This window comes from Epinephelus moara, chromosome 23 (assembly GCF_006386435.1).
Source record: "Epinephelus moara isolate mb chromosome 23, YSFRI_EMoa_1.0, whole genome shotgun sequence".
In the NCBI taxonomy this organism is placed as follows: domain Eukaryota; kingdom Metazoa; phylum Chordata; class Actinopteri; order Perciformes; family Serranidae; genus Epinephelus; species Epinephelus moara.
Window position 1 is genome coordinate 22349346 of NC_065528.1, and position 25774 is coordinate 22375119.

Here is a 25774-nt window from a genome sequence, read left to right on the forward strand (position 1 = left end):
CCCGGCAGCAACGTTAGCAGCAGAGAAGCCGGACTTGCTCGAATGGTCCGCTGGAAAACCGAAGATCAAGGACGCGGTGACGCGGCCCTGCCACGGCAGCCGCCCGTGGGCAAACAAATCAGTCTCCAGCGTGCCGCTGTCCAACAACCTCGAATCTGTAGGGGAGGGGGGGCGGATACGACTTGCGGCAATATTTTGAATTTGAGTGCAGTAATCGTTTTGGCCACATTTTACATACAGGGCCTTTAAATCAAAATTCATCTCCTGTCATGAATAGGGAAATAAGCTATAGAGACCTGTACCAGGCTGTAAACATGTTTATTTCTGCTGTAAATTTGGGCATTTTAACATGGGGGTCTATGGGGATTGACTCGCTCTTGAACCAGCCTCAAGTGGCCATTCAAAGAACTGCACTTTTCCATGTTGGCTTCATTTTTCAGCTCTGGAGGTTGCCGCTTGAATTATCAATCGTCAATTTTATCCCTTATCTGAGAAGCAATTGGCCAGTCTTAACTTAGCAACCAATCATAGCTTCGCAGCCAATAACAGCTGAGGAGGTCAAGTGAGTGAAGAAATGCACTTCCTTGCATTGGACACTAGAGGCATCATCCATATTATGGACCCTAGTCACATACAGAAGTGGAAACGAGGTATAAATGTGATTACACTTTGTTGTTGTGTTGTTGAAGGAAAAAACGTCACCTGCACCAACGTAGTGTGTTTATTTTGTAAGAGACTGTGTGCAAACTGTCCATTTCCTATGAAAACAGAGGTGTATTTTAAAAAGATACAATGCATGTAACAGGCTGAAGTTGATTCAGCTATCCAGAACATCAACCACAGACACACCCAGGCTACCTCGCACGTCATATGTCGACGTGGAAAGTCCAAAACATAGCGGTGATATGTGAGGACATCGGAGTGGGAATGTGTTGTCCTTAAACAAAACATCACCATCTGATGAAACTGAAAGGTTTGACCTTTGTCCCAGTGAAACACATCTGCTTCAATGCAGCTCTGTTTTGCAAGGTTTATATATAGATGAAACATAAAAGATAAAAAAATAAAGCTGTATCTGGCACGTGTAAAAGCTCGGTGCAAACTACCTCCTCCAGATTCTTCTTTCTTGTCAGCACCACACACAGACATCTACAGATAAATACCAACACATGAGTAAACAAAAAACCTTTACAACTAACACACGCACACACACACACACACACACACACATGCTCTGTCAGAGGTACACAGATGGAGATCCAAGCAAGCATATTAGCAAACAGGGATATTCTTGGACTTCTTGGCACCGACACACACAGGCTAATAAAATCTCAGACAGCACCCAGACACCACCTTCTGTTCCTACCATGTGGCCATGTGGTATAAGCAGTGCGCTTAAAACCAGAGACACTCATCCCCGAGGCAGGCCAAGTGATTCTCTCACCTTGTCTCTCATGGGCTCACATGTGCTGCAGGAGCGGAGCGGCACTACGATCTGCTTTACACAACAGAGCTCTGTATATGTGTGTTAAATTACCTGCATCACACAAATCACATTTTCTTACAGCCCCTAAATTAAAGGATGAAGCTAAAGTGTATTGCTTTCATACAACATCTCATGCATGGTAATAATAGGGTTTAAGACGCTGTCGTGGTGTTGATAGGAGGATTTGATTGAGGAATTAAGTATCATATCGCAGGTCAGACAGGTATAAGCTCAGGTGTCTGAGTGCAGGCTACGTTTGATTAATGTAGTTTGAAGATTGAAACAACCTTCTGGATAAATCTGTGACACATCTGCTCTCCGGCACTGCTCTTTGCTTTCGACACGGTGAAGCAGCTCAGCTTACTTTGGTTGCATAAGCGCCACAAGACAGGCTCTTCACCTACACACACACACACACTCGCATGTGCATGTGAGAACACACTAAGCAATGAGCGTACGGTATGTGCAAATATGCTCTGAATTAAGTCAATGGAAACACATTTGCACACAAGTGATTTTCTCCAGTCTCTTTTCTCAAGCTTTTTACACATTAACTGAAACCTCACACACACACCAACACACACCAACACACACACACACTGGCAACATGCCTACAGCAATACATCTAAGTGCTTATGGTCTAGAAGATAGACGTCTGTTGAGGAGATCAAGTTGCACTGCATGTGTGTGTCTGAGCAGGGCAGAGACAAAGAATAGAAAATGCAGTACTAGTATCCACCACATGGGGGCAACAGATTGAAGTACATTCACGCCGCTGTGTTAAACTGCCTCGGAGGTGCTGGGATGGGAGCCAGCGCTCAAACACTGATGCTTTTCAGTTTGTCCTTGTCTGAAAAAAAGTCATATCAGAGGGGGAGGATTGTGAGCCAATCATAACTCTTAAATGTTTTTTTCATAGCGTCTTTTTTGGGGGGAGGCTGTTTGCATTATTTGTAATTTAATGCCACACAGTTTGCATTTTAAGTGAGGAGAGCATTTTTCTATGGAGGCCCCAAAGTGACAACATTCACTCCTTATTTTATCAGTACAGTCGATTAAATGAATGAAAACTGTATTCTTTTTAGTCCAAGGTCACATTTGAGCATTTGTTTTATTTATTTTCCACATTTTCCTCTTAAAACTTTCAGTTTATCTCAAACTTCCCAACTTTGTTCTTGCTTATATGATACTAAAAGTTGTTAAATTGGTTTTAGTGTGTCTGTAACATAAGTGTCATACAAAAAATAGAGAAACAGAAAGGAGTGTGTTGAAATTAAACAGCTGATGGCTGTAATGCACTTTTAAAACAAATCTTAAGCTGTACATGTTTGTAGTGGTTTTAATAGTTTAGTATTTTATAATCTTTTTACATATGTAATTGTTCATACTTGTGTTATTCTGTTTTATAATTGTGTACTTGATATATTGCTATACATTTGTGTTTTCATTCTTTTAATTTGTTCAAGACTTTGGTCGACTGTAATTGTTTTAAATTGCACATCTACTCTTTCTTTCCCCATTAGGATCTCCATTAGCACCTGAAAAAGCATTGCCTATATTTCCTAAGGTCTTTGCCATAAACAGTTGGGAGAATTTTTCTACCAGAAAGGTATCTCGTAGTTAAGGTTAGGTAAAAAAAAGCTGTGGTTTCGGTTAATATGAATAGATTTCTGACAGAAGGGGCTTTCTTGGAGAATTGCCAACAAGGAAAATGTCTGCCACGTGCAAACTATAGATTGTATGATGAAGATGGATGACAGAAAAGCTCCACAAAAGTGAAGCCAAAAAATCTTAGTTGCCCCCTGGTGGCTGGCTGCAGCATAGCTCATAAATCCCGCCCCTTCCATGTTAGCAGATGGAACGTGGGCAGAACTAAAAGATTAAAATACCAACAGGTCAAATTAATTTTTCCCAAATACGGTTTCTTTCGTGTTAGGTAGTTCTTATCATGTTCGTGTTCCCTTTTCTGCTAAGTTTAATTTTAATTATTTATATGATGACATAGAAACAGGGGTTGATATGGTATGGTGGAAACTGGTTTAACATAAAATATGAAAAAAACAACAACAAAATCATCCTTGTAGCAAACATTAAGCCAAACACAAAATTATTAATAAATCCCAAATCCTCAAGAATTCATAACAGACTTGATTTTGATCTTCTTAACAAGCAATTCTTAATAAATATAAAACCTTGTCTAAATAACCTTGAATTTATTACTATACTATATTATACATATATTGAGTCACCTTAAACTGGATTGTATTGTAAGCATGGGACATTTTAAAAAACAGGATTAGGGACTTTTTGATCACTGAATGCACATCATGTCAGGTGACTGAACGCTGCTAATGTCAAGTGCTTGTTGTAAATTGGCTGTTTGTTTTAAGTCTGTTGTTTGTTTTGTTTGAGAAAATTTCATGTTGATTGTCTTAACTTTTTGCTGTGGTGTATTTAGTCTGTTTTTTTTTTCTTTTATGTTACAATTTTCATGCTACTTGGTCAGGACTCCCTTGGAAGACATTGTGAATTTCAGTGGGACTATTCCTGGTAAAATAAAATTAAATAACAAATGAAATAAAATAATATAAAATAAAATAAAATAACAAACTAAATAAAATAAAATAAAATTAAATAACAAATGAAATAAAATAGGATATAAAACAAAATTAAATAAAATTAAATAACAAATGAAATAATATAAAATAAAATAAAATAAAATAATAAAATAAATGTATTCATCCTTATTTTTCACATATTTAATTCTAAGAAAATAGGGTATAAAACATATTTAATTATCCACCCAAAGTTATGTTTGATTCTTACACTTTTTTTCTTAATATACAAACACTCAACTCAATTATAGTTCCTCAATATGTTATGTATATTCTAATATTCTCTTGAGCAATATGTACTAGTAATGAATTCCTGACCATGGCTCTGTACATCACTGTTTTCCACTTGTTTTCACTTCAGGTAGCATGAACATTTTTTCTGTTGCAAAACTAGATTCTTATCATTGATCATTAGACACCGTAGGCTACAACCTGCCTCCACAGGCAGGAGTCTGGACCACTACAGGTCTCCAGGGAGTTCAGTTCTTATTTCTTTAACCTAAATATTCCCATTACAGTCTCTTAAATGACTGCAGGATTATAAATCACTGGTGGCTCAGAGGCCTGAAATGGTGCTTGTGCAAATATTTTTTTCTTTACCTCAGACCACAAACCCATCAATATGAGCTGGAGGCTGCAGAGGCAGCTAGACTCAAATTAATCCACCATAAGTCTGAGTTTATAACTTTCTCTCGACCCCCCACCCAGCTGTTTCCACTCCACATGGGACCTGAATGTGTTGATACGATGACTCACTGATTCACATTGTCTCCTCACACCATGAGAGTCTATTAGCTTATCAAATCTGTGTGTTCTCCCTGTGTCAGTGTGATTTCCTCAGGGAGCTCCGGTTTGCCTCCACAAACCATGGACACGGCAGACTGGAGACTTGAAACTGAATGTGTTGTGTGTCTGTTTGTATATATAGATGCATATACGTCCTGTAAATGTATACAGTACATTCTGTGATGTACCCTGACTCTTGGCCAGTGCATGCTGGGAATGGCTCCACCCCCTGGACCCTGCACGGAATAAGGGAAAATAGAAAATAAATGGGAGGGTGGGCTCGGAACAAGAACTGCATGTTTTCATTATTTATTCTTTTATGAAAAATAGTTTAGTTTAGTTAGTATACTGTGCCTTGAATGGCTTTTGCTTTTTAATTTTTCTCTTCCTGTAATAATCTCATCATAGACTCTATCCACCATTTCCATTTCCAAGTATTTATTTATTTTTGGTGGCGAGGGTGCTTATGTCGCCCACAGGAAGATCCGCCACTGCTGACAGGACTGATACGTGCTGCTCCATGACACTCACATCCTGAGAGATAAACGTGATGAATGGCCCCTGTGTTACATACATAGAAGAAGAATCAGACCCACATTTACTCTCCGACAGGAACCTCGATTGTGTCTTTTAACATCTGTGATGTGACTCATCGTCACCAGATGACAGGAAACCACTGCTTTGTTAAGAGAAAGCAGATAAAGTGTATGAAAAAAGTGATTTATTTTTGAGCGCATGTTAATATTTTGTCACACAAGAAAATAACTTGTGCACACGAGAAAATAATATCACCTTTCAGGACTTTAAGGGCTCCGTACAAATGTTTAAAGCCAGTTTTTTGAGTGTGTATTTATTTCATAGTGCAGCCATCAACTGGGCGAGTGCTGGCCCTGGGCATAGGCAGTATAGGCGAATGCTAAGGGCGCCGTCATCCATAGGGGGCGCCACAAATGGGGGAAGTAAAAAAAAAATAAAAAAATCATTGATTGATTTATATTGTGAAGCGTTCAAGCTCTATTCAGTAAAAATGAGCATTGAGCGAAGGTAAATTGTAACGTTCTCATGATGTGTTCAATGTTATCCCGTAAAACGTAGCTTTTGTCAAGAAACGTGAATAAATCAGCTGTTTGAGGGAGAAAATTGTTGATGTTTTCACATCACTATAAAATATATATTAGAGGGAATTATGATGTGTCATATGCAGCAAAAAGGCTTTTTGATTATTTTCTAAAATATGTTTTTCCATATGAGAGAAGGTCATGTTAAAGGTTGTTTCATAAATGTGTATTATTGAATTTGTGCTCATTCAAAGGTAAGAAATGAATCACTTTAAAACTGTTAATATTTTTTATAGTGTAGATTTCTGTGTTTCCTTGGCACAAAAGAAAGAACAAAACTAAAAACAAAAGAAACACCAATATAAAAACAGCAGTATCTAATGTTGGCGAAATTATTATTTTAAACATTGGTATCGGCCCAGAATTTCAAAATCAGTGCATCCCTAGTTCAATTACAAAGTTAATTTGTACATTTTATTATTATTATTTTTTACAAGGTCATTTATTAGCTTATTGTTTATTTTTCTGAAAAAGTTAATTTGTGATTGTTTTTTAAATTTAATTATTAATTTATATATTTATTATAACACATGTATAACATGTTACTGAAAGCAAATAAGCACATATATAAATCTTATTTTTTATTATCTAGGTAGTTTATTTGCATTTAGGTAATTCATGTGCAGTACTTTGACTGTTGAGCTGCAGAAAGTGACATGTTTTTTGGGGGGAGACTTGTCTAGGGCACCAAATGTGCTATGGCCGGCACTGAACCGGGCGTTTCATGAAATATCTGTTAAAATATGGCAAGAAATCTACTGTATAGATGTTGTCTGGGTGCATTAAACAAGTCCTTACCCAAACTAAAACATTTATATGCATGAATTTGCATGAAGTCTTCCAAACATTTGAATATTATGGACAACTTTTTCAGATATTTCAAGTCTTTGTCAAGGTTTTCTGTCATTAATATGTGCCTGAATAACTTTCACCTATTATGTGAATGGCAAAGGTACCTCACCTGTTTTTACCTGTGCCTCCTCTTGACCTTGTTCGCCAGAATGTTGCTGCCCTCTTTGTATATGTGCTGTAGCTTTTGCCGCACCATTGCAGTGACCACAAGCTTAAATCTCCATTTACATTATCGATAATAAAGCAAGATCTTGTCATTACACCCATCAAAAACGGCTACTTTTTCCATTAGTATTTTTATTTTGTTCAGGACACCTTAGCTGGAGCCCCTGCTCCGGAAAAAAAAAAGAGGAACACCTTTTGTTGCTGATATATTAAGTCTGAGCTATGGTAAGTGCTTGTGCCTTTAAGCAAATGAGAGGTTTTTATACAGCATTTATATACAGCGTCTATACATACAACATTCACACCAACATGGTTGCAGTGGGCATGCCGGTCCACATACACCGTCCAATTATTCTTGACTTTTAAAAAAGAAAAAAAAAAGAAATAAAGGGCAGGGAAACATGGAGAGAAATACATACAAGCATTAACAAGAGATTCCAGAAAGCACCAGGTTCAAGTTGAAAGGAAAAAAAAATAAAAAGAGCATGCATATAAATCTTTGGGAATGGCTTCTGTTTAAAACATATATGGTTTATTCTACATTTTTTTATAAGCTATTTTCACCTTGTTTTTTTTTTTTAATTGAACAACATACACTAGGAACAGGAGAGGAAATGTGATGAAAAGAAAGAGTGGAAACACCCAGGACTAAATCAACACTGAAGTAAGCACAAGAAATCACAATGTGAGAGAAGTCACGGTTGCTTTTTATCTCTACTTGAATTGAGTACAATACAAATAGAAACTAGGAGTTCTTTCAAGGAGTGCAGCGTGGTAGTGTTACACTCTAAATGCTAATCCTAGTACACAGGTAATATCTAGTACATTCTAGGATACCAGTTGTTAAAGGTATTGTAAAACACAAGTTAACCCCTTGCTGCCTGCTCTACAGGCCAGCTCTCTTAGAATTCATACAATGGCTAAAGGTGGAGGAAGTTTATCAAAGTGGGATTTGGGAGATTTTCCACTGTGTGAGGTGTCGAATCTTTTTGGTTAGGGACCACCTCTGGATTTTTAATTTGTCCACTGAATAAAAATGGCTATTTGTTAATACTTTGCTAAACTGCGTCTATGAAATGATGTGCTGTGTGTGAGAGCATCACCGCCGTACGCTGGTGTGTGCTTGTAAGCCGTGTGTACTACTGTTGCACCAACCTTGAAGCTAAATAATGAAAATGATATGTTGCGTTTGAGGTCCATGTCCACTAAGGTTTTGAAATGAGCGCGTGGATTAATGACATCATCATTTGTGGAGGGGGCGGGGAGGCAGTGTTGGCAGGGCGTCAGTGTTGTGGGGCTGCGGTCAAACACGCACACTTAGAAAACTTTCACACACTCATTTACAAACACACACTTCCTCGCAGAGGCGCGCAGGGTCGCTCTACTTCTTCCTGTAGTTGCCGAGCTGGATGGCGGAGCGGTCGAAGACGCAGCGGAAGGTGATGGGCTGGACTTCCCAGTAAGGCACGGGGTTGCTGAACAGGCTGATGCCAGAGTACATGGCCTTCTTGTGGTTGAGGCCAGGAGGACAGAAGTCCCCTGTTCCCACAGCAGCAATCTTGTTGGCGTGGAGGTAGACCACCTAGAGAAGGGATTTAAATAATGACAACCTTTGGTCACTGAGTGGGATGTGCATGGCAATAATTTAGTTTTTCCAAAATAAAGCAGATAAAGATAATCATAAGTCACCAAATGAATAATAATAGCTCAGGACAGCCAAATAGATTTTTTTCCCTCTTCAGGATGTTTAACTAAAAACAGTAGGGGAAAAGGACTTCCTATATGATCATACTTAAAAATAACTACAAGCTTACGCTGCTTGGTACTTGAGGACAAGCACAGCTTTAGATGCATATAAAACAGAAGCATATAAAAAGCATACATGAACATGAGAGTGGCTAAAAACATCCATGCAGCTGAGCGCAGTAGTAGAGGGCAGTAGCCCTTGTCATACAGCGCTGTCCTAGAAATAAGGACAAAAGGAGGGAACTCACTGGGTCAGACAATAATTACAGATTCCAAAGCCGCTACGTCCAAAAACACCAAACTACACAGGTCTTAACGAACTACAATGGCCATTATGTACAATAGAACATGCAAAGGACAGAAGACAATAAACAAAAAGGGTATATTAAAAAAGGCATGAAAACATGAAAAAAGCACCTCATTAAGTCCCTTTGGTTTGTAATTCCTACATTAAATGAGCATGTTGTAGTCTCTTAGGGGAGACTTGACCATCACTATTATTATTGTGATGTCATCGTTCTTTTTTAAAGTTTTATATTCTTTTGTTTTCTTAAAAAACATCCCAAATTTGAAAGTGTTAGTATTTATACACCAATATTCCCTGCCGCTTTTGGTATATCTCGTTACTTCTACCGCAGTGACCCAGTCTGTACGGCGACAAACTTAAATTTAGCACATCAGCTTGTTGGGAGCTTTTCCTCCAAACTTTTCTTCCCATAGATTTAGTTGTTATGGCTTTTGAGAACAATGGGCCTCGTTCACCGTTATTTTAGTTAGTTTCTTTTTAAATGTGTTCATATCAAAGGTCATACGAGTCTACATCAGATTCATGACGATCTTAAACTGCAGAATTGTTCGCACCTGCGCTCTAATAATAACAATGAATCCCATTGTTCTTGTAAGTTTAAAGCCCTTTCCAGTTGATTAGCTAGTAATTAGCATATGTAAAAAAGCCCTACAAATCCCCATCAAAGGGGAGACCGAGACTGCAGGGCTGTGTGCACACAGAAATTGATCATGAAGAAGAAAAGATGAAAGACTTTTGTCAGGAATGCCCAAACTACAGTGGAGGTATTTTTGCAGGAAGTGAACGCCAAACTAGCTGTAATATTAGGTAGCGTCAGGAATGGATATAAAATAACAAAAGATGCACTGGATGTGAAAAATACGTGATAATCAACCCCCCAACCCACAAACCAAAAACTTTATGCGTTACAGTCCAAGGTGTGTGTATGTGTTTGTGTGTTTGAGAGAGAATGACAGAGAGCAACAGAGAGAAGGTGGAAGGTGGACTATTTCACACAATGTTTCTGTGTGCTTTGTCACTTTTTGTCCCCACCTAGTTGACCTGCCTGTAATATTTTCTAGCATAATCATTCACTAATTGTTATATGGCATGGTCCTGTTAACATACCCAACTCAAGTGTTAATGTAGTGTTTATTTTCAAAGACCATGATGCTTTTTGTTGAATAGAATGTGACAATTTCTAACTCTGAACGACAATTGCAATTAATTCAGAACTATACTATAATTGTTATTAATTGAAGACAACACAACAACCAGTTATTTTGCTCAAACATGTCAGCACAAATTGTGCGCAAGTGTGCTGGGATTGTGTTCTTACCCAGAACAAATCCCAAATAAGAAAACATTGGTGCAGATAAGCGGATTTTAAAAAGATATTTCTTTATAAGAATGGTTGGTGAATGAGGCCCATTGCCATTAACACATGGGTGCTCACGATATACCAGCTAAAAAAATGGCTGACAGGTGTACAGCGCTGCGGTTCACTCAGAGTGAACATATAATCCCCACCAACTCCAACAAATTACCCCATAAAGGGTTTCTGGGGACTCAGTTACTCAGCCTTGGGAAGCCAAATGAATGATTAAATACACTGAGGCCACACTAAAGTTAAAGGGTCTTGAATCAGGTCTGTTTACACTCCCCCCTGCTGCCAAAATCTGTAACATTATCGTATGACAGGCTACCAACACACTTCTCAATAAACAATCTAAATGAATCCATGTGACTTTTGTTATGGAAGCCTTGGTTGACTTGTAATCGGGCAGCGTGAACCTAAACACACCAAACGCAAAGAATGCGACAAAGTAAACTTTTCCAGTATGATTGAGATCAGAGAAAATGAACTGTTTGTTTGAACATAAGAAAATGAGACTCATAACTATAATGCTCAAGCAGGGTTAATGTGCTGGAACTAAATGGTTGCACTAATAATTCCTTCAGGGGATTCAAACCTGCATTAATGACGCTGGGACAAAGAGCTGTAATTATAATGTTAATAAAACCAATATGTACCTGGATGTACTTGTGGTCAGGCAGGCCAGCGGGAACGCTGGTCAGAGCGTTGTTGTCGAGGTGCAGCTCTCTCAGGTGGGGGACATTAGCCATAGTGCCATTTTCCACAGAGCTGATCTCATTGTAGCTCAGACCCAGCCTGCAGGAAAAATCAGCAAGCATGAGACATGGAAATATGCAAATATGTAGAGGAGCAAGGAACATGAGCATTTAAATTGCATGAGCGGAGAAACCAAGATGGTGACATCAGTGTTTCTCTCCGGCTGCCAAAATTCACATTCGCCAATCATGTAGTACAAAAAAAAAATAAAAAAATGATCTGAGGAAATGAGGATACAGAAAAGAATCCACACCTGCCATTAAGGCCAGTACTTTCCCAGTCTATTTCTTAATTATGAGTGGGTGGAAAATAAAAACCATCCTTTGCTCACATCCTCTCCAACATACTCCACTCATTATGCATCAAAGCCGTCTTTGTTCTGGTTTGGTATGCCATCTTCGGCTCAATCTGAGCAGTAATCTTATAAATACAGTGTGTCCACACTTTATAAGCAAACCACTTATTTTGATTATCTAACAACTACTGTTTAGGTCTCAGGTTTTTTTTATACAGTTAATCCTTTAAATGGTAACACCAAAGTATATCTACTACACATCAAACCAGAGAATGAAAACACAGTACTGAGATGCATCTCATGTTTCCAAAGGGGAGACCATGTAGGTTAACTCCTGAAGGTGAAAAAAGGCAGTCTTCCTAATGAAAGGCTAAATTCATTAGCAATAAAACACAACTTGCTACATAGACTTTCCTCTTGCCAACAATTTTTCCCACTGCAACCTTACATAGTCAGTATAACCAGTGGCTTATGGTGGCTAATGCTAATGTTAGCATACTTAAGATGGTTAGAGCTGATTAAACCAATAGCTCATGGTGGCTAATACTAATGTTAGCTATTGTTAGCATGTTTTAGACAGTTAGAGCTGGTATAACCAGTAGCTTATGGTTGCTAATGGTAATATTAGCTAATGTAAGCATAATTTAGATGGATAGAGCAGGATTAACCAGTAGCCTAACTTATGGTTGCTAATGCTAATATTAGCTAATGTTAGCATAATTTAGATGGATAGAGCAGGATTAACCAGTAACTTATGATGGCTAATGCTAACTGGCTACAGCTTCAATAGACTCAGGGGTTTTCCCGCTAAAACTTGGTTTGGTAGCTTATGATGGCTAATGTTAGCAAACTTTAGATAGACACAGTGGTTTAACTCAGATAAATTCAAATAACACAAGGCTCCTCCACATAACAAGCTAAATTTGAGAACAATTAAATGCACCTTGCTAAATTCTGTGTCAGTATTGTTTTTGCTACAACCATACTTCTTTATAGCTAATGTTAGCTAATGTTAGTAAACCTTAGATTGATAGAGTTGTGTATCTAGACACTTTGATGACATTATCCCTCATTATTTGTGCTATGTGCTAGCACGATACAGGTAAACATTTAAATGGTAATATCAAAAATTTAAAAATTCAAAAAGTTAATACAGTGTACGTCACCAGGAAACACGACTCAAGGGAATCTTAATAAATTAAGGGAAATATACTGCACAATGCTATTGTAATTGCCATTGCTAATGCGATAGTGGCTGCTGTTTAACAAAGAGCTTGTTTAAACTTCATATTAACATGCAGCATCTGTGATCCAATCTTGAGTGGACAGCATTATACAGGGGTAAACAACCACCAAGATGTGATCTGATCAGTCAAGCCACTAGCCAAGGTGGTCTAGGACACATTTGTCCACATATCTTCTGTAGTGTAACTGTGTCCTGCTGCAGCCCAGACAAGGACTACATCACTGCAGGACATGGTGGTTGTTTAAGTGCTAACACTATAACGTGTCCATTTTACAATAATTTGGATGAAGTGTTGCATGACCGTCCGTTTTGCCCTATGGAAGGAGACATGTTAAATTCTGCTGACAGTGATATCTCCAGTTGTGTCAACGTGACTGGTGAGGGTATGGAATAATTGTGTGTGGGGCCCTTTGACGTGCCAGTGCAGTGGTTCCCAACTGGTGGGTTGCAGCCCAAAAGTGGGTCGCTGGTCCATTCTGAATGAACCATGCTTTATTTTGAAGTAGAGTGAATTTCTGGCACAGAGCTTTTATTTTGAAGTACCGTTTTCTGGTATTGAGTAACGGACAGCTTCTTAACAGAGACAGCAAACTAACTCGACTGCATGGCCAAACGCAAGTATGATGCTGAATATATTTAACTGTGTGGACCTTGAACTAATGACTGAGGAGAAATTTGGCTGGACCTGCTGGGAACTATGGTTCTAGTGTAGCAAAATCTGAAGTGGCCAGCTGGAGACCCATGATAGACACAGGTGTGACGGGTGATGTGTCATGACTGTTCACTTGTGTTCAGATCACCAGAACGCATGTTAATACTGGGTATAAACAGGCTCATAGTCTTGCTTTACTTCTAAACAAAAAAGGAAATGATAGGGTTAATATGGGTTAATGTTAAGAGTGATTCATAATTCTTATTACTTGGCCAGGTTCTTCAGGCCCTGGAGGTTGGCAGCCGTCACCTTGGTGATCTTGTTGCTATCCAGGTGGAGCTCAGACAGAGAGCTGGGCAGACCTGACAACCCACAAAACAAGGATTACCAAAAGTAATGACTTGAGTAATAATGTACCTTTGTAGCTTGTATTACATTAAGAAGGCACTTTTATGTATAAATGGATAGTTAGCAAAGATCAAATATCAAAGAGTGGCTGTTTCCAAGTCTATGAAATCCAAAAGATTATTCCATGTATCATTTTCCTAAATACACCAGACATGTTCCCACCCTGAAATAGACTAGTTTTTAATTACCGTGCAGCACAGATTGTTTTTGTCACACTGAGCTCATTGTTTTGCTGTACACTTAAATCCAAGCATGCATTCTTTTCATAGATGAAGGTTGTTTTTGGCTGACCTTGACTGGATAAATCTTGGATTAAGCCAAATTATTTGTGGAAATAGATATCGGAGCTCTACCTTTGGGAATGTCTGTGATGTTGGTGTCTGCGATGCGAATGTAAGAGACCCTTTTCAGGTCAACAAAAGCGTTGGCCTCAATTCCAGCGCTCTTCAGAGGGTTGGACCCGAGCTCTGAAAAAAAATGAATGAATTGTGAACACAGACAAAAAGAAAGAGAAAGAAAGAGAACAGCAGTACTGGATCACGTCTGTGAAGTTAATTCCTTTCCTGGTGTGTTACGGGAACACGGAGCTGAGTCATGAGTAAACAAAGTCTTGGGCAAGAGAATAGCTTGTGTTTGCAACATAACCATTCTCCACGCCAGATTCCCTGATTTGTCACGGATCACAATTCTTTTATCATTTTGCATTTTAAGTGACTGAATCCAAACTTTGAGCTTCAGCTTAGCAAGGACAAAATGACACTTTTTAATTTGTGGAGCAGGAAGTTTTACAAGTCAGAGATGAGTTGTCAAAGTGACAAGTAAAGCAAAAAGCAGCGGTAGGAGGATGAAGGACAAATAATCTTTGATTCTTTTGTGAAATCCAAAACATGTGCTGTGTAATCATGCATTAACAGGCTATACCAGTCTCATCACCACCCGACTGTGATGTGTAAATCTTGTCTCAACAGTAAAATGTCATAAAGCAGATTTTCCCTCTGGTCTTTCCAAATCAAAATCAATTAAATTTATCTTTCCCACACAACACTCACTGAAACAATAAATAAAATTACTGAATAAAATTACAGTTTTCATCCATCACAGCTGGTGAGGAGGGACCGCTGTAACCTGAGGCACAGTGTTTCCAAGCACTTATTTTCACCCGTCGAGTGGGTCCATTGTTTGCTTTGGTAAATTTGGAGCTCTATTGAATGCAGAGGAGGGGGTCAGAAGTCAGATTTGAGTAGCAACTTTTCAGGCCTTGAGGTCTGCACGAAAACCTGGCAACCTACTAGGGCCAGCAGACCAGAAGAGACCAACGATGTATAAAGAGAAGTGGATATAGGCTAGTATTGGAGGCGGGATCCAATTCATTTCTATGAAAGTTGCGAAGTGGTGTATTGAAGCCAAAAAACGTTTAACTGTAACGTATAAAGTTACACGAATGATCAGCTCTGCTTCCGCATCATTGGGCCCGTTGATTGGGTGCAGTGGAGACTTCCAACGGCCGAGCCTGGTTACTTCTGGTTTAGTTCTCTGCTAACTTGAATTATTATCAATGATTAAATTCTTGCTAGACTTTTCTAGACTTTCCAATAATTATCAGACTGAGTGGATTAAATTCTGATAGTAAAACAACTAATTTTGCCAGGGTTGTGACGCTAAAAAAAATATGTGTCCACTGATTTCCAGACGTCTCTTTCACGATCTGATTTATGTGGAAGTGTTTTTGGGCCCAGTGGCATCACCTGATGTACTCTGAAGTTGTAGTTATACTTTTTGGCCACTACAAAAATTGGCTTCAAAGCCTGGGGGCCTGAGGCCAATACTCCAAGCAGCTATCACGGAGGGGGGTAGTCCAAAAATGATAAAATTTGGTTTTAAGGATCATGTTCTCATGATGATAGTAAGAAGAGAAGATCAGTATACAAGGTCTGCAGCTATAAAAATCTATGGCACAACCATCACAACATCCATCTTCATCTGTCACTACAAAGAAAGGTACAAACGTATCTTTTTAGCTAACATATTAGCTTATTGGCTCAGATCATCAGAATTTCATGACTTGACTTACGGATTGCTTGCCTTTTAACAGGGACTCAACTTGACTAACTTGATTCTTTCCACAGAAACTTGGTACTTGCTTGAGACTTGAGGGTTAAGACTTGCTCATGACTTGCAAATGTGTAACTTACTCCCACCTCTGACTGTACCTAGAGGTGTATTTCAATTTATTTCTGCAGCACTTTGATCAACACTGAACAAACGCTAGAAGAGAATCTTGTTTTTCATGATAGTACTAGAAAATTCAGCACAGACTGTGGAAACATTAAATTTAAACACCAGTTTAACTTTGGGTAAATATTTTTATCACTCCAGCAGAACTCTGCAGCCATCCGCAAAGTCATGGACACACATCCGGAGATGTGACCTACTGCTGAAAAATACACCTCATACCTCTTGAAACCGCTGGTGCTATCCAAATAAACATCTGCATTTTTAAGGGAGTCAGAGAGTGTTTTTATTGTCATACCCATGACGATCATGTGGCCCATGCCCTGGAAGGAGGACCCATGACGATCATGTGGCCCATGCCCTGGAAGGAGGCCTTCTTGATCTTGGTGATCTCGTTCTCATGGATGCGCAGCTCCTGCAGGCTCTTGGGCATGTTGGCGGGCACATCCTTCAGCATGTTCTTAGACAGGTAGAGACGCTGCAGCTTGGTCAGAGGGCTGAGGGCCTTGGCGTGGATGATGGTGATTTTGTTGTTCACAAGGATCAGAGCCTTTAAGGAAGAATACCAGGGGGATAAGATACAAATGTTAAAGATCCAGTATGTCGGACTTGGTGGATATATTGGCAGAAACATAATGTAATACAATAAGAAGTTTTGTTCACCTGAAAATAAGAATTGTCGTTTTGTTATCTTAAAATGAGCTGTTATATCTACACAGGGAGCGGGTCCTTGTCTATAGAGATCACCATGTTGCACCCTCATGTTACATGTGACAGTAGCCCAGAATGGACAAACTAAACACTGGCTCTAGATAGGGACATTTGCATTTTCGCATTGGGCACAGTAGTTAGCAGCTCCTTGCGACAAGAGTTTCAGAAGAACACAGGTTTTGATAATTCGGCTTTTCTGTTAAAACTTCCTAAACCTCAGGTTCTTAAGTTATCAGAGAAAAAAGGTGAGCACACATTAGTTGGAGCTAGGTTATCTCCGACACGTCAAATAGCTTTGGTGAAACATTATTTTGTAGCATGAAACTGCTTTATTCAGTGTTTTTACTGATTTGAGTCACTGGGTCTGTTCGTTTAGGAGAGGAGGAGACCTCTGTGGATAATTCGGCTTCCGCTAAAACTCTCCTGAACGTCAGGATCAGAAATAAGGTGAGCACACACTAAGTTATCAGAGCAGACATTTTCAGGTGCTGGGCAAGCAGGCCATCTGCAATGTGCCAAACAGCTTAATTCGGCTGCTGCTAAAAACCTCCTGAACAGTGAAGACTGAAGAATTTCTCACCAGGGGAAGCTTCAGCTGGTTGTAATCTGCAGTTCTCACCACTAGATGCCACTAAATCCCCCTAAATTTTACACGCTGGACCTTTAAATATGATTTCATTCTTGCTGCATGTTGAAGTAGAGCTTTGACCACCATCTCCACCACAGTTTGTACTAGTCTGTTTATGTCTGTTCTTGTTTAAATTCACATCAGTGTCTAAAAATCTTTTGCTATGGAATTTGAACTTTATTCGAAACTTTACAGTGTGGTGGCTTTCACTGTTTTTTCTTCCACTCAGAAACATTTCCTGCTACAAAACGCATCACGGGACAGTTAAAAATCTGTACTTTCCAGATGAGTTTCTATGAAAACAGGACACTGAGCTCAGCAGCTGTTTCAGCCATGCAGGTGCCTGTGCTGTCAAGATGGAGGGCCAAGTTCAAGTCCATTCTGGAGTTATCCCTAATGCATTTTCAGAGGACTCTCACTCCTGCTGTTCCACTCTCATGTAAAGCAGACATGAGGTTATGTGAAGTATGCGGTCCACTCCCTTGAGAGGCCAGTTACATTACAGTGGAAACAGCTCTGGCCGTCAGACGGAGGTATTTATTGCAAACAAGAAAGCTAAAGGAGTTTGAAGGCGTGATGGTGTAAGGCCTTCGGGTGAATAGTTTCCATGCACCTGGGGACTGGGGGAGTGGAGGATATGTGGAAGAGGGTTTTGGGATGGGAGTCTATGTACGGTCCATGGTTTTAGAATGAGCAATGAGTTAGTTAATAAGAAACGAGCTGGGAACAAACTAGAAACAACCTAATGAGCAACAAATCATTTAAAAACAAGATGTTTCCCCAAAAGGCTCGCCGAGGTTCATGTTGAAGAAGGGTTGCAGTTGGTGTTACAGTTACGCAACAACACATTACATAACATTCGTAATAATACACAGACATGAAGCTCTGCAGATGGAGTGAAATGTGTCTTACATGCAGGCCTTTGAGGTTCTTGAAGTCATTCTCCTTGATCTCAGTGATCTTGTTGTTCTGCAGGTCCAGCAGGGTGGTGTCGTCTGGGATGTCTCCAGGAACAGCCTTCAGACCTGACGGGGAATTTTTATGAGACATTGTTCAATCAGACGTAGGGTATGAAGGTTAGAAGCATGCAAAAGTAATACATCTATCAGAATGATGGATAATGGGAAAGTGAGTTTGAGGTGAGGTGATGACAGTCCTGGGTAACCACACTCTGACCTCAACAGGAAATGGATACAAAATGGTTACCTACTCGTCTCTATGACCATGGTTAGAGTGTTTGATGGTCAGTTTCCGTCAATTGTGGGGTTTAAACTAGATACTGAAGAGATATAAATCAGGTCTCTTGTTAAAGGCCCTGAAAACCCATTTTCTCAAACACAAAATCCTTTGCTGAAGTTGGAACAGTTTTGGGGATTTAGTTTAAGATGTTTTTGTATTGGTGTTTATGTCCTCACCTCATTACTTCAAAGCATGGATGTATTAGAACTGGATAGCATTGGAGTCAAGGCCCTCAATAATTTCTTTGAAATTTGTACAGTGGTGCATGAAGCCAAAAAAGTTATAATTCCAAGTATAAAACTACCCCGATCTTCTGCATCCATGGGCTCATAGAGCAAGCGTACTAGTGTTTCTTTTTACCCCTCCTCCCAGCCAGAGTCCTACACATGGTTGGGTACCCAGCGGGTAATGCACAAAAAAGCTGAATCAAGGGTGGGACTATGTCTTAATTTTATTTCCAGTGTCACTTATGGGTGAAAAAAGAGCTTGCAGGTCGGCTTGCAGGTGCTGAATGATAAGTATATTTCAAAAAGAACGAGAACAATAATAATTTAATTCCATGTTTTAACATTTTAACCCTCTAATGCTACTTGGCTCTGTCTTCTGCTCCAGCTGGAAAATGAGCCTTTAGTCAGGTGTACTAATGCACATTAACTGTGGAGATGTGCTGCTCAATATCATAACGTCATAATTCATTTAAATTGTATTTCTTGAATGACCTTAGCGCTTTATAGTATATATTTCCAGTTTCACATGTATAATATGTCCCAAAATTATGACTTTAGTTGTGTTGCCTTTAATATAGGATTGGCGGTTTTGGGCTGAAGATCTTGTATTGGCGGGTTGGGTTGTGGAAGGAATTGGTTATATGTGTGGGTGATAGCACAGTTACGGTATATTCTGGTTTGGGAGCGGGTCTTGAAAATCAGACCCGAACAGAACTCAGTTCTCAGCCGCTGGTCTCAGGCTCTTTCACATGAATGACAGTAGGAAATAACTCCGCATTCAGCTATTAATGAATTTTACAGCTTTTAGGACATGATTTAAATAAGGGCTATTTGAGCACTTGCACGAGGAAGTTGAAAATAATAATCTGCTGATTTACAGACATCTCTTTCACAATGTACGTCTATGGGAAAAAGTCTTTTTTGGGGCCAAGGCATCACATGACGGATCTGGAAGTTGTAATTCCATGGATTGGCCACTATGTCCGTTTAGCTACGGATGCAGACACACTATTGTTCGGGTTAGGAGAAGATGTTCAGGGCAGGAATGTCATGTTGTAAAGTGAGTTGTCTGCAAGACTGCATCTACATCCTTTTTGGATTCAAAGCCCAGCGCTGTTCCTGAGGACTGGGTTTGAAGTAGCGGTGTCACCATATACACCAGTATGATATATGTTATTTTAATAAATAAAATATCGTATCATGTTTATAATACAAATGGTAATATTGTGTACATAATCCAGCACCTCTTAAATCATTTCCATTTTTTCCCATTGTCACTTTGTCTCCACTTCCTCTCTACTTCCCCATATTCGAATATTAAGTGTAAGTCATAAACCAAAGAGAGACAAAATGCACAATATATAAAGTTAAGCAAAATTTCTAATTTTCTGTAGATATTGCTATATTGCCCTTATGAATTCTTTTGGCCGTGAAAATCGTTTTGTAAAACTCTCATATTGTGCCAACACCACTTTGAAGAGGGCAGGGCTCAGCTAAAAAAAGATGATGTCACATATTTCCTGTGCACCAATTAGAGTTCAGCAGCATCTGGGTCAAAATCTGATTACAGTTGGTTTTTTTTTTGTTTTTTTATAGTAACTAAGTATTGTGTACTGTATTTAAACTGTTTGTTGCTAATGAAGTTATAAATATATTCAATGCTGTGAAACCAAGATTTCAGAGGCATCAAGCTCTTGAGAACTGTTATGATGGCAAATCAAGGCTGAATAAACAGGCGAGAGAAAGCAAGTTCACAGTAGCGACACTCTGAAATAACAAAGTCTGCTTTGTTAACACACATGCTCCATAAAGTCTCAATTGATAGGGACGTAGGGCAGAATGGGTTTATAGTGACATTCCAAAGGGACCAAATAAGTGTTTGATGTGTTCTGGGGCGCACATGGTGGAAATGGACCTTAAAACAAATTTCCTTTCAGAGAAAGTAAGTGACTGCATACCTGGACACTGAGCTCACCCTGAATCCCTTTGCTGGGTCTTTATCATGGCACGTAATGGCTAATGTGACACAGAAAATGGCATCTGCAGTGAGCAGACTCGCTGGTTGAGTGGACTTGCTTTTAAAAAACATGAGCGAAGACAGCTGGGAGTCATAGTGTAAGCTCCTCTGCATCCGTGGTAACCCAAAAAATACACTGAGATTCATAATGGGCAGTTTACATTTCAGAGGAAGAGGCGTAGAATAAACTGTTTAACAAAGAAGCTTACATTCTGCATCTCCAGTCCGCATACGTATGCCTGCACAGATTCTGTCCTAAAAGCTTGGTGACGACGACGTCTGTTCGGCTCACCCAAACATTGCCTCCAGCTAGGTTTGCTCCTCTGTCAGCTTTTCCAACTCAGCAGTGAATGACCCACAAACCATCACAGCTGTTTGTGGTTGCCACCATCATTGCAGCACCACGCGGTACACCTCTATACTTGCACACACATTCTTTCTTAACTTTCATCTATAAAAGTCAGACTATCTCAACATTTGCTGCATCAGTTTCAATGCACTTTTAAAAATGTGTGTATTGCAACCACCCCAGCTTTATGAAAATGCAAAAGTAAATGCTGTGATGCCCTTTTAAGGGTTTATGGGTAATTGTTTCAGTTTTTACACATTCACACTCATTCATTTGTTTAAAGGTCCAGTGTGTAAGATTTAGAGGCATCTAGCAGTGAGGACTGCAGATTGCAACCAGCTGAAACTTCTCCCTGTTAGAATTTTTCCTCTCCAAATCTGACAGACTGGGTGATTAAAAAACGGTTAAACCACTGAATAAAGTAGTTTCACAGTAAAAATCAGACTCTCTCTTATGCTATTTGGCACTTCGCAGACAGGCCACTAGTTCAGCACCTGCTAATGTGAGCTAACCTCTTTTTTGTGATCCAGATGTTCAGGAGGTTTTCACCAGGAGCTGAATTATCCGTGAAAGTCTCCAAAACAAATGGACTCAGTAATGGACCAGTAAAAAAACCCATATGTAATGTGAAACTACTTTATTTAGTGTTTCTCTGACACTGCTTGGCATGTCGGAGATGAGCTGCTAGCTCAGCACGTGCTAATGTGCGCTCAGCTTTTTGCTCTGCTAACTTAGGATCCATACGTTCAGGAGGTTTTTACCATGAGCTGAATTATTTGTAGAGGTTTCATCCCCTCCAAAAAAAATGGATCCGTTGATTTAAACCAGGAAAAACACTGAACAAAGCAGTTTCACTTAACATCGTAAGTGCTAATATCGTATGCAACTGGACTTGCTTGCATTACTTGGTGGCCAGGTGGGTCAACGATTCACATGGTGACCTTAATGACTCTGAAACTAAGAGCTCACGTGACCCCTACGACTCTGCAAGGGTTCCCACCCACACAGGGTTTAAAGCCTGCAACTTCGTACCAGTCATTTAGAACTGAAGAAGCTTCTTGGATGAGAGGCGAAACGTCTTCAAGAAATGCAAGCAAGTCCAGTTGCCTACGATATTAGCACTTATGATTACCATGATGTGGATGACTGAGAATCTTCACCGACATTTTTTTTTAATACTGCTTGTTGTGGAGGGGCTGCAAACTAACAAGAACGGCCCTATCTAGAGCCAGTGCACCAACCAAACATGACGGTGCAACATGATGATCTCTGTAGATGAGGACTCCAAACCTAAGTAAATACAAACTAGAGTACTTATTTTCAGGTGATTATACACTAAAGAAAACATTATATTATGTTCCATTTATCCTCCCAAATTCCTACGCACTGGACCTTTAAAGAAAAATGTTTTACAACCAATTTTTCACCCAGATTTTTGCCCTCTTACATCCAATTTATTGCATTTCCTGATGCAAGAATACACTCTTCACAACAGTTTCACAGTAAACTAAATGATCTTGTGACAAACATGGCTCCAAAATTGCTTCCTGTAACAGGAAATCTGGGGAAGAATTGGTGGAAAACACAAATGAGCTGTTGATTATACCCCAGGGTTTCTTAAAATACGTAAAAACAAACTTAATATGCTTCAGATTAATTTAAATATAAGGCTGCTAGCATTAAAAAAGAGATAATTGCTGCATTTTTTAAAATTAAGAGCCAAAACCAAGACCCGTCTGGTTGTAATACTCCCTCTGGTACGACAAAGGGGAAGTCTCATACAAAGAAAGTTATCTTTTGGTGGGTCGTATGAAGCAAAACGATTAGCGCTGTAATCAGTGTGATGGTGATAATAACACAAACTGACAAGTGCAAATAAACTATTCGAATGACATGTTTGGGTCAGCATCTCACTTTTCAGCTGATAGCCACTTGGCAGGAAGTGAACAAGACAAACAGGGCTCGAAGTCTTGCCCCCCCAAAATATTACAGTCACTATTAATCACTCCAGTTTAAAGCAAAGTGATTGGGATATGAAGCGTATGATTGCTTTGGATTGGACTGGACTCATTTTGAGCACTTCCAAGTATTAATGACAGTGTTTATGTAATGTCCTCTCGTTGTCTGGCACTGTGGTCGGGCACAAAGTTGATCTGGCTGCATCATCAAAGGCCTGATTGCCTCATGGGATGTGAGTAAGCTTGGAGTTTTTGGTAAGTCAGTTCGAAAGTGTGGGTAGATATGATGTGTGCACCCGCCAGCTACACACCTTATACAATCACTATCTATAAAAATAATGTTTCAGTTATAGGAGCTGCTGATTGTGCAATTAATCGTAGTACTTGTAGGAACAAAAGGCCGCTGTGTAAGAAACTCTGACAGAGTTGGCAAATATAATCACAACTCATTTGAACCCTGTGCTGAATTTTCCTCTCCTGAATATTTTAGCTGTCATCCCACCAGCTGCAGGGAGAAAAATCCACATCTACAAAAACGACAGGGTGCTTCAGGATGGTGAGCAGACTCTTCTTTCATGCCCGGGCCTGTGTGTGTGTGCCCAAATATATACATATAAGTATCAATCCTGTGTGTGTCTCAACGTGCAAGTGTGTGTGTTTGCGTGCAGGCCAGCAGGTCTGGAGAACAGATGGAGGCGCGGGGCCAACAGTGCTGATGCAGGAGTTGAGAATCCAGCCATGGAGCTGCCTCTCTGGGGAAAGTGCCGCTGCTGACTGGGGCCCCGGCTGGAGGACTGATGTAATGGAACCGGTCTTTTCCTGAACATCACTCTCTCCAACTGTCTGTCGTTCTGACTGTCGAGCCACCTGCCTGTCTGCGTGCTCTGCTTGTGCTTATACTACATCCTGAATCTGCGAAACGCTCAACCCCGGTCCTGTTAAGCTTACAAAAACCAAAGTGGTTTTGTCTGTCTACTCCTCTTTTTATTTCATCCTCCCAGTTTGTCCATCTGTGTCACTCCCCCCGCTCCTTCATCTGCCTCCTTGAAGCTTGTGCCCCATCCTTTCCAAATAAAAGCAGAGCCAAAAAACTATCAAACCCAACTGCGCAGTCTAGAAGAATAAATGAGGTCAGGGACTTTTCTGTGACAAGGTTTGTGAGATGACTCAAGCGGCTGTATATGCTATACATCAGATTAGACAAACAGAGTGGATCCGCACCAAACAATGAAGTCGACAGCCAAGTAAATTGTTGTGACTGTGCTGAATTAAAAGCCGATAAAGTAATTGGGGTCTTCCAAACCTTGGTGAGCAAGCTTTACATTGAGATTTGGAAGTTTTGTCCAGGACTTTCATATGATTAATCTAACCTCTAATCTTCACCACTGCTTGACAAACAGTTTGGCCAGAAAGAGCAAGTAATGTAATTGTAACAGGAAGTGACATAAGGCTCACAGCATCTGTGAGCATTTAAGGTGTCGACACCGGTGTCATGTTCTCTGGAAGACTTTGCAATAATGTGTAACATAACATACCCCTGGAATGACCCAGTGGGTTTGGGTGGACGGTGGAGACGGTTAGTAAAGTCAGGGACTTTTTTCTGCTCTTAACAACCAGTAAAATCACTCAGCACAATAAAAATACAGTAAAACTACTGCAGACACCCATCTGACCTCATCTTATCCATCAAAGTGAGCTCATCTGTTTAAAAATCCAGGCCAGAACACCAAATGGAGCAGATGAAGAAAATGGATGTGAACAAGAAGCTTGTTACATTTAGTTTGAAGTAATTGTAGGAATTACTGGCTATGTACAGCATCTGTACAATCAACCAAGATAACCGATGGTGATGATGACCGTGGATTATACAGCTTGTTCTAATTCCAAGGACGTCAAAAACAGCAGCTTGCACAGTGGCCATAGGAACCTGATTCCGGTTGGCAAGGAAGGGGAGGTGGATTGGTCAAACATTAACGGACTTTCACCCAAGAGAGACATGTGAAACCACAAGTCAGTGTTGTTTTGACCAACACTTTTTCGTCCCAACTCGTCAAATAATGCCGCTTTGTCAGTGGACTTTCAGGTCTAAATATGACGTGCTAGGTTACCTACTGCGTCTGTTGTTGACGTTATGGGACAGTGTGTCCATTTACGCTTGTTACATGAATTGTGTCTTTTCAAAAGTCACTTCATAGATTCATACAGTCTTTTTCAAAATACACCATTCATATTGCGTAGTTGCCGTTACAAGCTGATGCAACATAAAACATTGCTTCAAAAGGTTCCTTTCTGCGTTGGTATCGCCCACCCAATAGATGGATAGACAAAGATATTTAACGAGTTGGGAATGAGAATGCGCTGTTTATGTAACGTTTAGCAACTACGTACCAATAGTCACCACTGTTTTAACATAATGTTACAGATTTACGTATAGTTGTTGGGCTCTGATGTCACAACCTGACATATTTGCTTAACGTTATGTAACGAACACTTATTTTAAGCCAATACCTAATTTTTTTGTAGTTTTGTTGCCTAAACATGACCATTTCACAATATAAACTATGTATTAAATTTACCTAAGTGACAATTGTTTATGTGAAATGCTGAGTTTTTTCAAACTACAT

The 25774-nt window shown here is 39.7% G+C and overlaps 1 protein-coding gene across 1 annotated transcript in view; it reads right to left on the reverse strand.

Moving 5' to 3' along the window:
- Positions 1–7134: 7134 nt before the first annotated feature.
- The window catches only part of dcn (decorin), a 29279-nt gene continuing 10639 nt past the window's right edge, over positions 7135–25774 (reverse strand). The window contains exons 3-8 of the mRNA XM_050036529.1: positions 18273–18385; positions 16358–16571; positions 14143–14256; positions 13650–13743; positions 11089–11227; positions 7135–8604 (exon numbers count right to left, since the gene is read on the reverse strand). Of these exons, the coding sequence (XP_049892486.1) occupies positions 8404–8604; positions 11089–11227; positions 13650–13743; positions 14143–14256; positions 16358–16571; positions 18273–18385 (875 nt within the window). The 3' untranslated portion in view covers positions 7135–8403. The remainder of the gene's footprint in view (positions 8605–11088; positions 11228–13649; positions 13744–14142; positions 14257–16357; positions 16572–18272; positions 18386–25774) is intronic.